Genomic DNA, 16,158 nt, shown 5'->3' with positions numbered 1-16,158 from the left:
AGAGAGCTTTAAAAGTGAGAAGTAAAACTACTAAAAAGTAGAAACTAAAGACAGGAGAGCTCCGGATTCTTTTATTTTTAGTTTGAGTTGATATTTTTATTTTGCGTGCAAGTCTCATATAGTGCAAGCCAGCTGTATACAACCTGTCTAGAAACTAATGAGATGAGCTGTATACAACCGGTCTAGAAACTAATGAGATGAAAAAAATAATAATTTTTGAAGGTCGGTTGCAGATTTTTGAGAAAAAGACATGTGCTGGAAATTTTTTTTAACCTTATCACTTTGCCTTAAAAACGGTGAGGATTGAAAAAAATATAATTTTTGGAAGGTAAGGTGGTAGATTTTCTACCAATGAGAGGAAGACACATGGGGGAGAGGAATTTAAAACACATTTCAAATGCACTTCGGTCGGGTCAGTTTATGCGGGGCTCTGATTCTTCAACCTGTTACTCGAACCGAAATTTCGGTTTTCCAAGAAAGTAGACCCGCACCCGACCGACCAGGCCATTTGGATCCACCCGCTGGACTTCGGTTCGGTCGGATTCGGTCGGTTTGACCGGGTCTCTGGCCCGCTGGACAGCCACTTGTCTGTTTGTGCTCTCTTTTTTTATTATTATTTATATGAGCTGACATATATATTGTTTTATTAATACAATAAATTTCACCATATTTTTATAATTAGGTGTCAATTACTTATAAGTTAAAATAAAATAATAAAATATGAGATTATGACCAACCATAATTGGAAATAAATGTTTTGTAAAAATGTTATCACTTGTTATTATCATAATATTTTCACAATTATTGAGATCACAATTTTTTATAAATTAAATAAAAAATGCTAAGTTCTCAATATTTTCACAATAATTTCACAATAAATCATAGGTAAGCTACTATTGAGGGATAAAAAAGTGATATTCAGTCGTGAGTTCATTTTAAAATCAGTAACAACTTATCATCTAAAATTTGTTATGAAAGTATTATGGAGATAGCATTTTTATAAAATAAATAATACTATATCAAGCCGAAACTTACCACAGCTGAAAATAAAGGTATTGTGACATTTTGTTGTGTTCCTAGACTTCTTTTTTGGTTTAGTCAAATTTGGTGAATAAAAATTCACTGTTTCACACACAATTTTCTTCTGTTGGTTTTTTGTTTATTGTTTTTTTTTATACATAGTTTAAAGTGGTTGTCTCAATTAAAACCCAATAACAATTTATTACTAAGGATTTGTTGCAAAAATGTTGTGGATATAGCATTACTCTAAAATAAAATTATAAAATATCATACCAGGGCCCACCATAGCTAAAATAAAGGTACTGAGAAAATATCATGACATTTATTGTGTTCCTAACTTTTTTTTTAGCCAATTTGTTAACCCAAAATTCATAGTTTTACGGACAGTTTTCTTGGGCTGACTTTTTTTTTTTTTGACACACTATTTAAAGTAAAAAAAACACATAGTTTTACAAAAGAATCATGGAAAAAGGTATGTTCCCCCTTTATGTTTAGAGTAGTTTCATCCCCAACTTTAAAGTTGAATAATTTTCACCTTTATATTTTATAGACAAGTATATGGTCCTTCTTGTTACTCTCTTAGTTAAGCCCTGACAAAATCTTATGGTTCCTAGACAATTTCATTGTGTAATATTTAAAATGACTCACTAAATTTTAATGTCCAACAAGTTTTCTTTTTGTGTTTTGAGTTTTATGTGTTATTCATCTTAGAAAGTAAAAATGGTGATGTATGGTATTATTTTATTTGTTACCTAGAGAACACTAATTTATTAGTGGTTTAAATATTCTAAATTTATAATTTTATCTAATAGAAACTTTAATGACATATGTCTTTTGTTATTTCGTTCTTTTTTTTTATATGTTTTCTTTCTTAAAAATGTGTTTATTAAAAATTAAGTAAGCTAAGTATTGCAGTTAGGCTCATAAAATACAATGATAAATAATGAAGAATGAATAATAAAATTTTCATTGCAAATAATTGTAGGTATTTAATTTGAGGAAGAGTTTCAATTATAACATATGTCATCATTTATTGTAAAAATTTAAATATTATGACAATATTTTATTAAAATTTAATTGTTTGTTGTTGGAAGATAATAACATTTATTATCTGTGGGGTCCAATAATTGACGGGCCAGGCCCACTTGCTGATGGAGGGTCCAAAGGCCTAAGCCGAAAAAGGTCATGGCCCGAGCTCAAGAATAATAAGGCCCAATTGGCCCGGAGAAGCAGCCGAGGACAGTGCAGTCCTCGGCTGACCCAAAGATCCACCAAGAAGAGGGGCAAAACGGTAAAGGGACATGCTTGGAGGGAAATCTAAAATATCTAAAAAATGCTTCCTTTGCCATCTGCCCCATGCATATCTCTGCGCCTAACAGAGCCTCATCCATTAACTTTATCAACAACTCTCAACGACTTAGGTCTGGGACAGATGGGACAAGTATCAGTCTTGAAAAGGTCGACCCTACACGTGGACGAAGGAAATTGAACGCATGCGAGTATAAAAGAAAAAATATGTAACCTAAAAGGGGCCTCCCCAGTCCCACTGAAAGAAAAAAGGGTTTCAGAGGCGAATACACCTGAACCATGCATAAATATCTTAACAAAAACCACCGCCGGGTAAACACGACTTAGCCTTTCGATCCCACTCTCTACAAATGATATTGTATGGGCCCATTCACGTCCTGACCCAACAACTGTTATGGTTCATTTCAGAACGTGACCCTACAATTGGCGCCGTCTGTGGGGAGGCTTACGCGTGAACTCGAACGGCGATGGAGTTGAGTTTCTGTTGAACAGGGGTCTACGAGAACGCCTTCATGACCGGCGACACCTTGTCGTTGTTCCGACACCACCAATAACTAATCCTGTAACAACTTATCCAGCCCCATCAGGAGCTGTTCCAGTAACTACCCCCGTGACAAACCCGGTAGCACCTCCTGTAACAACAAATGCTCCAGCAATTCCAGGACAAAGCTGGTGTATTGCCAAGAATGGAGCAATGGAGACAGCACTTCAATCAGCACTGGACTATGCATGTGGAATGGGAGGTGCAGACTGCTCACAAATCCAGCAGAGTGGCAGTTGTTACAATCCAAATACACTTCAAAACCATGCCTCATACGCATTCAACAGCTATTATCAAAAGAATCCAGTGCCAACTAGCTGTGACTTTGGAGGGGCAGCTGTGATAGTTAATTCAAATCCAAGTAAGATCATCAGTTCCATTGATCATTTGATCTTTTTTGTTTCTTGTAAAACTTTTTTGACATATGCTTTACAAAATGAAATCATATCTGAAACCAATTTGAATTTGTTAATAGGCACCGGTTCTTGCATTTTCCCATCATCATCAACATCATCATCACCAGCAGCAACAGCAACTCCAACACCAACGGTAACAACAACTCCAACACCAACACCAACAACATCATCACCACCAGATACAGGTGTATCAGGGTAATGTGTTATGATCTCATGTTTATGGAAACTTTTCATTACTACTAACACTGAAAGAATAACCTTTTAGGTGTTTCTGTTTTATTATCTCTACTTGCAGCTCTGGTACTCCACCTTCAGTGTTGAATACAAGCAACCCAGCTTCCGGTACCACAGTTTTCGGGTTTGGAAACCCTCCTGCTGCAAACACAACAACGTCCTTCTCATATGGTTTACAGCCCTTTATTGGCTGCATCATTCTGGCAACATCCTTTGTAACTGGAAAGATAGTTCTGGACATGTAGAGTTGCTACTTCTGCGCAATGATGACTCTAGCGTTCTGGAAATAAAGGCGTAGAAGATAGTTTAGGGCAATAAAAAATCCTTAGAGAGGAAAGATGAGTAAATGAAGGCAGAAAAACATAATCATTGTCGTCATCTTCATCCTCCACAATGGAGTCCTTCCTCCTCTCCCACCATCCCTTTAGATTAGGGCAATCTCTGATTAGGAGGAACTCTAGAGGTGGAAGGTTAACACTATCTGATATGTACTCAAGAGAAGGAAAATCGCACAATCTAAGAGTTTTGAGAGAAGGAAATTGATGTAATGGTGGCACATGTTGGCAATTCTTCATTGAAACTAACAATAGGTGTACGAGATTTTTGAGTGACGAAAGCCAACTTGGATATATCACTCCCCAGTAACTGTTTAATTCCAAACTTTTAAGATTTTGGGTTGGTTCCAAAGCTTCAATTGACTTCTCATCGTACCCAACATTCACTTCATTGGCATCTCCTTTTATCCATTCTAATGCCAACTCTTCAAGGTGTCGTTTCTCTTTCAAACTTGCAGCCTTGCATTCTAATTCAATATTTTTCTCATGTCTCAGATTTTTAATCCTTAGATTTTCTCTCAGGTGGTTTAATCCGTGAAGTTCCTTCAATTCACCACCACGCCTAGGGCCCGTACTTAACACATACTCTGCTAATGACTGGAGATTAGTCAATTGCCCAAGTCCATGTGGCATATGAGTCATACTATTACAGTCATCAATGTTAAGATGCCTAAGATTGACTAATCTAGTAATATTTCTCGGCAATTCCATAAGACTATAACAATAAGAGAGATCCAGTGTCTCCAAATTTTGCAACTTTTCAATGGAATTGGGAAGCATCTTTATGTAATCATTACTTGAAAGATCAAGATACCTTAAATGCTTCAACTTTCCTATAGAATGTGGCACAATCCTAATGCCAGTCATGTTCAAATCTAACAGGCGCAAGAACATAAAACTTGAAACAAATGCATCACACGTTGACTGGTTCAATACCATTTGTTGTGGATGCCAAGCTTGACATGGCAAGAGAAATGTTCTTATCTTATTCGCTTCAAACAACGTGGCTGGAATTTGGGACGATGTGGATAAATCAAAACCAATTGACACATGATGAGTTTTTCCACCAATGTTTTCCCCATTTATGCCAAAAGTGGAGCTCTCTAGTCCCACTACTAATATCGCCAAATCATGCAAGAGGTCATGCATTTTGAATCTTGGTCTTGTGATCCACCAATGATCTTTAGCTTTTTCAAAGAACGACCTCCAAACTAATTCCATAAAATACTCATGACCAACATCTTCTAATTGGTTTTGACTTGATAGCCTAATGAACCCTTGTGCCATCCATAGCTTAATCAATTTCTCTTTTCCAAACTCATAATCCTTTGGAAATAAACTACAATAAGCAAAACATTGTTTCAAATGTGGTGGGAGATGATCATAACTCAACTTTAGTGTTGGTAGGATATCAGTTTCATTTTGATCTAATTTTGAAAATTCGTTATTTTTGAAGGACAGCCATTCTTCTTCTTCTAAGTTTCTAAAGTACAATAGGCTTCCTATAGTCTTTATGGCAAGTGGAATTCCTTTGCACTTTCTAATGATTTCCTTTGCAATTTCCTTAATTCTTAAATTTTCAGGTTCTTGTCCTTTTTCAAATGCCTTTTGCTTAAATAAAGACCAAGACTCCTCTTCATTTAAACCCTTTAAAATGTAAGATTCAATAGTTTTTGAAATCTTTGCAACCTTCTCGTCACGTGTAGTCACCAATATTCTGCTACCTCTTGCACCACATAATAGAGGTTTTTTTAAGCTATCCCATTTTTGAGAATCATAATTCCACACATCATCCAACACAAGTAAGTATCTTTTCCCACCGATTTCTTTTCGAAGATCATTAATCAATGTGTTCATCTCAAGGTTTTGTGGTTTCTTACCTTTTGAAGATTCAATGATTTTCTCAAAAATTATTTTTACATCAAAATCGTCAGAGACACACACCCACAATTTTTTCTCAAAATGATTTTTAATTTCTTCGTCATTGAATACAAATTGAGCTAATGTGGTCTTACCCAGTCCTCCAATTCCAACTATAGGAAGGACCGAAACATTCTCTTCAATTTTGGGATCCACTAAACGATCTATAATGACTTTCTTATCAACCTCTCTTCCAATAACATCTTCAGCACGTACAAAATGATGAGTTTCTCTCACCCTATTACTGACTCGTGTCTCCCTAGGACGTTCCTCTAGGTGGAACTTCCTATCCGCTGCAATAGCATCTAGTCTCTCCCTAATAGCCTTAATCTTATGACCCATTTTAAGACCATATGCAAGTTGGTTTGATTTGGAAAAGAAGATGCGTACCTCTCTCGCCTTCTTATTCCTAGTCATCACTTCCCGTCGTAAAACTTCAGTGGAAAAGTCATCCAGCAAGTCGTCTGCTTCAAAAAGTATATCTTTCAGCTTTGCCACCCAATCCTTGATGGCATGGCTCTGCGCCTGCTGCTCCTCTGCATCCTGAAGCACAGCTTTGATTGTTGAAACCGTGTTTTCGAGCTTTTCAAGCTCATCTTTGACACCCCAGAGCAGTCCAATCTCTTTGAGAGCTAGTTTGCCCAGTTGGCCAATGATTCCTTCAGCTACGTTGAAGAGAACTCCTTCCGCCATTTCTCACTTGAAACAGTTAAATGCAAGTAAGATGAGAACAATTGTTTGAAAGTAGGATGGCTTAGACAGAATGATTTGCTTGCAGGTTCTGTTCTAAACTTCTGATTTTTATATTAAACTAGCGGTATTTATGAGCATATGCGTACGTAAGACGCTCATTTGGCCACATGACTGTTTTTCCATTACCACAAGCATCACATCGGTGGTAAGTGGCTGAACTTTTTTTTTTTTTTTTTTTTTTTTGGTGGGTTAATAAATTCGATTGTTATAATAGAAAAAAGTTATTTGAATTTGGATATCTCGGTTGAAAATACAATGATAATTGATCTATAAAACTCTAATTAGCTTTTTAATTTCACAAACTTCAACTAAGTGGGGGCAACAATAATTTGGACGTAACAGTATAGATATCTATATGCCATGTATGACTTGTCAAAAAAGCATCACATGGGCTGTCGGAGTTGGCCTGACCCTCATAAACTTCACACTTCCATCCGTATTAATATTCAAATTATTTTTGAGCTAATATAAAAAAAAAATTATTAAAAATAAGTTTATTATTTATATATTTAAAAATTATTTTATTATTGTGAAAAAAAAAAGTATGTGTCAAAAAGCAAGGGGAACCACAAATTTTTCCTTTTCACATTGTGTATTTGAAAAGTAAAGTATCTCTACGAAAAAAAGAAAAAAGAAAAGTATCAAAAAGCAAAAAGAATCCACGAATTGGTCTTTTATAATAAGCCACTTCTTTCTTTCTTTTTTTTGGTTCAAAAGAAATGGCATTAAACTTATTGTTGCTGAAACTGAAAACTGAAAACTGAAAATAATGTAGTAAAATAATTTTTAAATGTGTAAATAGTATCGTGGGACCTATTTTTAATATTTTTTAATAAATAAAGTGACTGTGGGTCCCTTAAACAGTACTGCTACAGTACCACTACAGTACCGCTACAGTATTTTTTGTCTCCATTTTCTGCAAAACGCGTGAAATGTAAAAAAAAAAAAAAAAAAAAAAAGTTTGAAAACGCAGACGTAGCAAAGTTCAGTGTTATCCAAACGAGCACAAAAACTCAGGGTGTGTTTGGATAGAACTTATTTTGCTGAAACTGAAAACTGAAAACACTGTAGCAAAATAATTTTTAAATGTGTGAATAGTATCGTGGGACCCATTTTTAATGAAAAAGTTGCTGAAAAGTGTAATTTGTGGGTCCATGAACAGTGCACAAATGCACTGTTCACGGACAAAAAGTCAACAAGTGCGGCTAAAAAAAAAAAAATAAAAAACTGAAACGCAGGAAACGCAAAACGTAAACGCAAAAGCTCAATACAAACACACACTCAATCTATAAAAAATCTATTTACAGGGCTTTTGTATTAAAAGTCACAACATTTTGTCATGACATCTAGTTGGACAATTTGAGAGTGGTTAACCCCACCATCACATCTGATGACAGAGGCAGCTGGAGAACAGTCTCGAGACTGGAGAGACCTTGAAAAGTGAGAAGTGAAAACCGAAAACTAAAGACAGTAATTCGGATTTTTTTATTTTTGGTTTGAGTTGATGTTTTTATTTTGCGTGCAAGTCTGATACTAAAGTGCAAATCAGCTGTATACAACCTGCCTAAGAACTAATGAGATGAAAAAAATAATAATTTTTGAAGATAGGTGGTAGAATTTCTACCAATGAGAGAAAGACATGTGCTGGAAATTTTTTTAAGCCTAAAAACCGGTGAGGGCTGAAAAAAATATAATTTTTGGAAGATAAGATGGTAGATTTTCTACCAATGAGAGGAAGACACATGGGGGGAGAGAAATTTAAAACACATTTCAAATGCTCTTCGGTCGGGTCAGTTTATGGCTTTATGCAGGTCTCTGATCTTCAACCCGCCACCCGAGGCGAAATTTCAGTTTTCAAAGAAATTAGACCTGTACCGGACAGACCAGGCCATTTGGATCCACCAGCTGGACTTCGGTTCGGTCGGATTCGGTCAGTTTGACCGGGTCTCTGGCCCGCTGGACAGCCACTCATCTGTTTGTGCTCTCTTTTTTTATTATTATTTATACTAGTCGCTAATCCGTGCGATGCATGGGATAGTTAAACAAAATTTATACACATTCACTTTTATTGGTACAATCATTTGAAAATAATTCTAACTAATACCCAAATGTAAGAGACACATGGACTTACTATTTAAAGTAGTCTTCTGAAGAATTTACACATATTATGCAACTGAGCCTTAATTTCTCATCAACAATAAAAACATGGAAAAAAAATAAAAATTACAACAATTGATTCTATTATCTTTCATGCTATACTTTGTAATTGTACGGAATTAAGTCAACTCAATTTAAGTAGTTGTAATAAAATTGGCTTCTACTATTCTCTATTCTATAGAGATATGAACATATTGGATTTCTCAAACAATTACCGGTATTGCAATAAAATAATTTATTATTGAAAATAAGAAACAAAGAAAATCTGTCTATAGCTTAAGAAACACAATATACTAAAATTAAAGAGATAAAATTTTCGGAGGACAAAATATTATAGATAATTTTAGAAACAAATTATACACTTAAAAGGGTTAGTGATTTATAGCATTTACCCCCCACTATTAGTATACAGACACCAAGTGCGGTCGTCGTAACCCTTTGAAAGAACCTTCCCCAATTGGACCCTATCAAAAAAAAAAAAAAAAAAACACCCAATTAACAAAATTGATCTAAAAGGGTCTAAAAAGCACACAAAATCAATTCAAAAAACAAAAATATGAGACAAAGTAATTACTTTCCGTTGCCAATGAAATCGTCTTTTGTATTGCTGTTCCAAACTGCAACACTTATCTCTCTAAGGCCTTCAATTAACGAAAACACAAACTTCTCTTGGAATACCGGAGTATTATGACCATCTATACACACACACACAAAAAACAAAATCAGCATAACTCACTATAACTCTATAGAAGCCTCAAAAATATAAAGAGAAATTAAAGGGGTTGAATTTGATATTTACGTTTGGAGAGAGAGAGTTTGCATAAACTATGGCTTTATATTTCTTAACTTGAGAGAGGAGTAAGGTTGCTAGGGTTTTGAGGTGTTATAATGTTTTTATTTTTATTTTTTAAATATTGTGGTGCGTTTTAAATATTGTGCTGATGTGGAAAATTGTGGTGCGAGCAGAGGCTTTGGTTTTATATATATATATAGATGAGTTGACATATATATTATTATACTAACTCAATAAATTTCACAATATTTTTATAATTATGTGTCAATTTTTTATAAGTCAAAATAAAATAATAAAATATGAGATTATGACCAATCATAATTGAAAATAAATATTTTGTAAAAATGTTGTAACACTTGTTATTATTACAATATTTTCACAATTGTTAAGATCTCAATTTTTTATAAATCAAATAAAAAAATGCTTAAGTTCTCAACATTTTTACAGTAATTTCACAACAAATCATAGGTAAGCTACTATTGAGGGATAAAAAAGTGATATCAATCGTGAGTTCATTTTAAAATCAGTAACAACTTGTCATCTAGAATTTGTTATGAAAGTATTATGAAGATAGCATTTCTATAAAATAAATAATAATATATCATACCGAAACTTACCACAGTTGAAAATAAAAGTATTGTGAAAATATTGTGACATTTTGTTGTGTTTCTACACTTCTTTTTTGGTTTAGTCAAATTTGGTGAACAAAAATTCACTGTTTCACGCATAATTTTCTTCTGTTGGTTTTTTGTTTGTTGTTTTTTTTTTTTTTTTAATGAATAGTTTAAAGTGGTTGTCTCAATTAAAATCCAATAATAATTTATCACTAAGGATTTGTTGTAAAAATATTGTGGATATAGCATTACTCTAAAATAAAATTATAAAATATCATACTAGGGCCCACCACAGCTAAAATAAAGATATTGAGAAAATATCATGACATCTATTGTGTTCCTAACTTTTTTTTTTAGCCAATTTGTTAAGCTAAAATTCATAATTTTACGAACAGTTTTCTTGGGCAGACTTTTTTTTTTTTTACACATTATTTAAAGTAAAAAAACACATAGTTTTACAAAAGAATCATGGAAAAAAGTATTTTCCCCCTTTATGTTTAGGGTAGTTTCATCCCCCAACTTTAAAGTTGAATAATTTTCACCTTTATATTTTATAGACAAGTATATAGTCCTTGTTGTTACTCTCTTAGTTAAGCCCTAACAAAATCTTATGGTTCCTAGAAAATTTCATTGTGTAATATTTAAAATGCCTCACTAAATTTTAATGTCCAAAAAATTTTCTTTTTGTGTTTTGAGTTTTATGTGTTAGTTATACTTAGAAAGTAAAAATGGTGATGTATGGTGTAAGGACACAATTTGTAACGACTCATAATAATTTTGGGTTCGCACGTAAAAAGGCCCAAACAATATCATTTGTAGAGCGTGGATTTGAAAGGCTAGTCCCTGGTCACCGGATGGTGGTTTTTCGTAGTGTTCGTACATAATTAAATCGTGTTCGTTTTAGGAGTCTTTCTCCAGGAGGCAGGCTGGAAGGCTCTGATTTTTAGCCATTTTTCCCAGCCCCCTCATCCGGATTGCTTGTTCCTCTTTTTATATTAGTCTGTACTCCTTCTCTTTCGTCCACATGTAGGATCGATTTTTCCACGACTGATACTTGTCCCATCAACTCATACCCAAAGTGGTTGGGGGTGGTTGTAAAAGTTGAAGAGCATGGCTCTGTCAGGTGCAGAATGCTTTATTGCAATTCTGGCAGCCTTTTACTCGTGTTGTTCCGTACTGTGATCACTCTTCCTTTTAGGGGCATTTATGGCATGCCGAGCAGGAGCTCGTCCTCGACCATTTCCTTAGACCGTCCTCGACTCTCATGGTGTATCCTCTGTCCTATATCTCCTCGACGCAGGCTTTGGGCCTTAACATGAAATGGGCTGGGGTCACAATCTTTCTGACCCCACAATAGCCCCTCAAAATCCTACTATCCGACCTCTTGGTCGGAGAGGAGGGTTTTGGGTGATGTCACGCCTTTATTGCAGTCTGCTTAGATTTGCCCTTCATCAATGGGGATGTCTCTTCATCTATCCAGAAAACACACCGGACTACGAAACATTCCTTTGAATTCATTCACGTTGCATTCCTGCTGTTTCATTATCCAAAACGCGCCTTTAATGATTTCCCTTTACGAGACCATTTAAATTCAACGGTTTCTGACGGAGTGGGGAAATGGAGTGGGTATATTCTCATTTACAGATTTCCTTGGAAATTTGGGTAGATTAAATGCCTCCCGTTTCGTCTTCATATAAGAAGAAAGGCAAGAGGTTACTTTTCTTACACAGAGACCTTTTAATCCTTTTAAGGTCTGAAACCCTTACCTCCCCCAGAGTTTCCTTTACCTGCTAGTTTACACCTTGAATTGTGATACGTTTGAGATAAGAGTGGGAATGAAGGGACCATACCCTTCCCAGAAATGTCATGTTCTTTTAAAGGGACCATACCCTTCCTAGAAATATCATGTTCTTTTGAAGTTTAAAATGGCTCAGTCAGGACAGGGATGACAGAGACTTAAGATACCTCTCATCCTCCCTTCAGCCAAAATCTGAAGCAGGAGCTCATCGCGCCAAACTTTTGGTGCAACTGAGCTGGGGTCCCCCATTATCAGTACCAACCACTCTCTTATGAGCATAGCTAATATGACATCAGCGTGTTAGGAGTCAGGGCTGACGCAAGGACTAAGTATCCCTGCTTCCTCCTCTCTTCCTTCACTGGTGCCTCCTTTTGCCTCCCCTTCTTCTTCTTTACCATCACCAGATCCATCCTGGTGCTTTTCCTTCTTCCTCTTCTTCTCTTCTTCCACTAAGGGAGGTCCTCTCTCAATATGGATGCTATTGGGGCAAAATTTGGAAAGACTTCGGAGCAGAGCTTAAAAAGACTTCTGGTTGTTTGTTGTTTTTTCTTTTATTGTTTTTGCAATTAGTTTTCTGTATAGGCTTGTTTAAGCCCTTCATTGTACGCTGTAATACATCTTTATATTAATAAAAGTCAACATTGTTTTATTTTGTACATTCTACCTCTTCTTTTTAAAATAATTATGCCATGAATAGACGTACTACCGTATGACTTCTTTTTTATTTTTTGTACTCTAAATGATGCTTAGGGTCGAAATCACAGTTAATAAAAAGACCTTGCTTTGTGCTTATTGAAACTATCCGGCACAACAATGTCGACTTGAACAACTGATATTTAGGGAAAAAACCTTTGTTTGAGAGAAATATGTAATTCTGTACTTATCGGACTATTCGGCTTGATAATGTCGTCCTAAAAAAAATGATACTTGGGGCTGAAACCCCTGCTAAGGAAAAGATGTTAAGAAAAAGATGTTATTACGAACTTATGAGAGTTGTCCGGCACAATAATGCCGATTTGAACAAATGATACTTAGGGCCGAAACCCTTGCTAAGAAAAAGATATTATTATGAACTTAGTAGAGTTGTTTGGCACAATAATGCCGACCTGAGAAAACGATACATACCCAAAAGGTTTGAGTCCGAGGACCATGCAATACCTTGATTCTGTCCAAAACTTGATATTTAAGTAGTTGGTTTCCCCATAAGTTTGAGTCCGAGGACCATGCAATACCTTGGTTCTGTCCAAAACTTGATATTTAAGTAGTTGGTTTTCCCATAGGTTTGAGTCCGAGGACCATGCAATAATTTGGTTCTGTCCAAAACTTGATATTTAAGTAGTTGATTTCCCCATAGGTTTGAGTCCGAGAACCATGCAATACCTTGGTTCTGTCCAAAACTTGATATTTAAGTAGTTGGTTTCCCCATAGGTTTAAGTCCGAGGACCATGCAATACCTTGGTTCTGTCCAAAACTTGATATTTAAGTAGTTGGTTTTCCCATAGGTTTGAGTCCGAGGACCATACAATACCTTGGTTCTGTCCAAAACTTGATATTTAAGTAGTTGGGGAAGTAGTTGGGGGAATTAACCCCTCAGCTATGGCGTGGGACCTTGGTTTAAGGGGATTAGCTCCTCGGCCAAGCCCTTAGAACCATCCGCGCTGCTGACGCTACGAAGCGCAGCCACTAGTGAAGAAACATAGCCCTTAGTGAAGAAACGTAGCCCCTAGTGGGACTCTACGCTAAAACACTATACCCGGCTGTTGGAAATGATGTGAGTGATTATCTCAACCCACCACCTGTGCCAAGACACAAGCCTTTCCCACAAACGGCGCCAATTGTAAGGACACAATTTGTAACGACCCATAATAATTTTGGGTTCGCACGTAAAAAGGCCCAAACAATATCATTTGTAGAGCGTGGGTTTGAAAGGCTAGTCCCTGGTCACCGGATGGTGGTTTTTCATGGTGTTCGTACATAATTAAATCGTGTTCGTTCTAGGAGCCTTTCTTCAGGAGGCGGGCTGGGAGGCTTTGGTTTTTGGCCATTTTTCCCAGCCCCCTCATCCGGATTGCTTGTTCCTCTTTTTATATTAGTCTGTACTCCTTCTCCTTCGTCCACGTGCAGGATCGATTTTTCCACAACTGATACTTGTCCCATCAGCCCATACCCAAAGTGGTTGGGGGTGGTTGTAAAAGTTGAAAAGTATGGCTCTGTCAAGTGCAGAATGCTTTATTGCAATTCTGACAGCCTTTTACTCGTGCTGTTCCACATTGTGATCACTCTTCCTTTTAGGGGCATTTATGGCATGCCGAGCAGGAGCTCGTCCTCGGCCATTTCCTTAGACCGTCCTCGACTCTCATGGTGTGTCCTCTGCCCTGTATCTCCTCGGCGCAGACCTTGGGCCTTAACATGAAATGGGTTGGGGTCATAATCTTTCTGGCCCCACATATGGTATTATTTTATTTGTTACCTCCTAGAGAACACTAATTTATTAGTGGTTTAAATCTTCTAAATTTATAATTTTATCTAATAGAAACTTCAATGACATATTTCTTTTGTTATTTTGTTCTTTTTTTTATATGTTTTCTTTCTTAAAAATGTGTTTATTAAAAATTAAGTAAGCTAAGCATTGCAGTTAGGCTCATAAAATACAATGATAAAGAATGAAGAATGAATAACAAAATATTCCTTGCAAATGATTGTAGGTATTTAATTTGATGAAGAGTTTCAATTGTAGCATATATCATTATTTATTACGAAAATTTAAATATTGTAACAATATTTTATTAAAATTTAATTATTTATTGTTGGAAGATAATATCATTTATTATCATTTTTAGTATAATTTTTTTTGAATAGATATTATCTTTAGTAAATAGGTTTTAAGTCCTTTTCCTTTTCCCTTTTTTTTTTTTTTTTGGAGGACAGAAGTGATAGAGCCTTTTCTCTTTTCGCATTGTGTAAAAAGTATGCGTCAAAAAGCAAAAGGAACCACAAATTTTTCCTTTTCACATTGTGTATTTGAAAAGTAAAGTATCTCTTAGCAAAAATGGAAAAAAGGAAAAAGAAAAGTATCAAAAAGCAAAAAGGGTCCACCAATTGATGTAATCTAATAATAGGGGTTTGTCTTTTACAACAAGACACTTCAAATGGCAAAGGCAATAGCAATCTATAAAGAATCTATTTACACAGCTTTTGTATTAAAAGCCACAACATTTTGTCATGACATCTAGTTGGACAATTTGTATACATAGTAAAACAGGTCATGGTAAAACATACCCATGATCCGATCTGATTTTTTTACGAGTCGACCGACCCAATACGGATAACTCATAATCAGATTCGTTAAAAAAAAAATCGCTAAAAAAATATTTAAACTACATATACTAGGTGCATAAAGCACAAAACACCAAAACCGAACCAATAGTCAATAAATTACAAGACAAGACAATAGCTTTAGCCTTCACATGCAATTTGACTATTTGAGGGCTTCACAACCAATAAAGCTTCAGCTCCACTACCTCCACAGACATGACATGAGAGAATGAGACAAAACTTAGACGACACAACACAACCATTAAAAAAAAAGAAAAAATCTAATTCAATTGACTAGCTTAGCTGTAGTCCAAAGCCAAAGGTACAATTCACAAACATGAAACACTGAAACGTGACCAAAATGAATGAATCGAGGTTCTAGAGACTAAGCGCACGAATTGTGCTTTTGATGAGTTCACTTCAGCACCGTAGTGTCCTTTGGATTTGGTGAGGAGCAAGGGAAATCCTAATTATTTAAGGGGTATTTGATAAATGTGTTTGAAAACATGTGTGAAAATATGTGTTAGTGAAAAAGTGTATGAAAATATGTATAATGTAATTTAAAAACTAAAAATGTGTGTTTGAGTGGGTATACCAAACACCCCCTTAATGTTAGTGTACAATGCATGTGCATGTTATACGTGTTGGTAAATTACTAAATTGGATGTATACATCAGTTGGTTGTACTCTATTATAGTTTGTCATTTTTTACTTGCCACCTTCATTTTCTCTTCCAACTTTAAACAGATCAAAGATTATACCAAAATTAGCTTCTAGAAAGCTGGAAAAAGAGTTATACCAAATTTGAGTATCAAGTGTTTAGTGGTAATTGATAACAGTATAACCAATGAGAATCTATCAATCTAATCACAGTTAAGGAACTCATAAACGATTGACAAATTGCATCTATTTCAAAAAAAAAAAAAACTTGTTTGAAAAATACGGGTCAACCCG

General features: G+C 35.5%; 3 protein-coding genes across 3 annotated transcripts in view; 1 reads left to right on the top strand and 2 right to left on the bottom strand.

Moving 5' to 3' along the window:
- Positions 1–16,158, bottom strand: part of LOC126723860 (putative disease resistance protein RGA1) — a 120,997-nt gene that overhangs the window by 67,777 nt on the left and 37,062 nt on the right. The window lies entirely within an intron of this gene.
- On the top strand, positions 1,483–3,799 carry LOC126722687 (PLASMODESMATA CALLOSE-BINDING PROTEIN 3-like). The gene is made up of 4 exons (XM_050425844.1): positions 1,483–1,492; positions 2,772–3,230; positions 3,345–3,480; positions 3,581–3,799. Exons 1-4 carry the CDS (start codon positions 1,483–1,485, stop codon positions 3,762–3,764), a joined length of 789 nt encoding a protein of 262 aa, XP_050281801.1. The 3' UTR covers positions 3,765–3,799.
- LOC126722686 (putative disease resistance protein RGA3) lies at positions 3,792–6,467 on the bottom strand. The gene has a single exon (XM_050425843.1). It carries the CDS (start codon positions 6,465–6,467, stop codon positions 3,792–3,794), a length of 2,676 nt encoding a protein of 891 aa, XP_050281800.1.

This window comes from Quercus robur, chromosome 4, assembly GCF_932294415.1.
Source record: "Quercus robur chromosome 4, dhQueRobu3.1, whole genome shotgun sequence".
Taxonomy (NCBI): Eukaryota; Viridiplantae; Streptophyta; class Magnoliopsida; order Fagales; family Fagaceae; genus Quercus; species Quercus robur.
The sequence above is the reverse complement of the archived record's forward strand: the minus strand, read 5'-3'. Positions and strand labels throughout refer to the sequence as shown.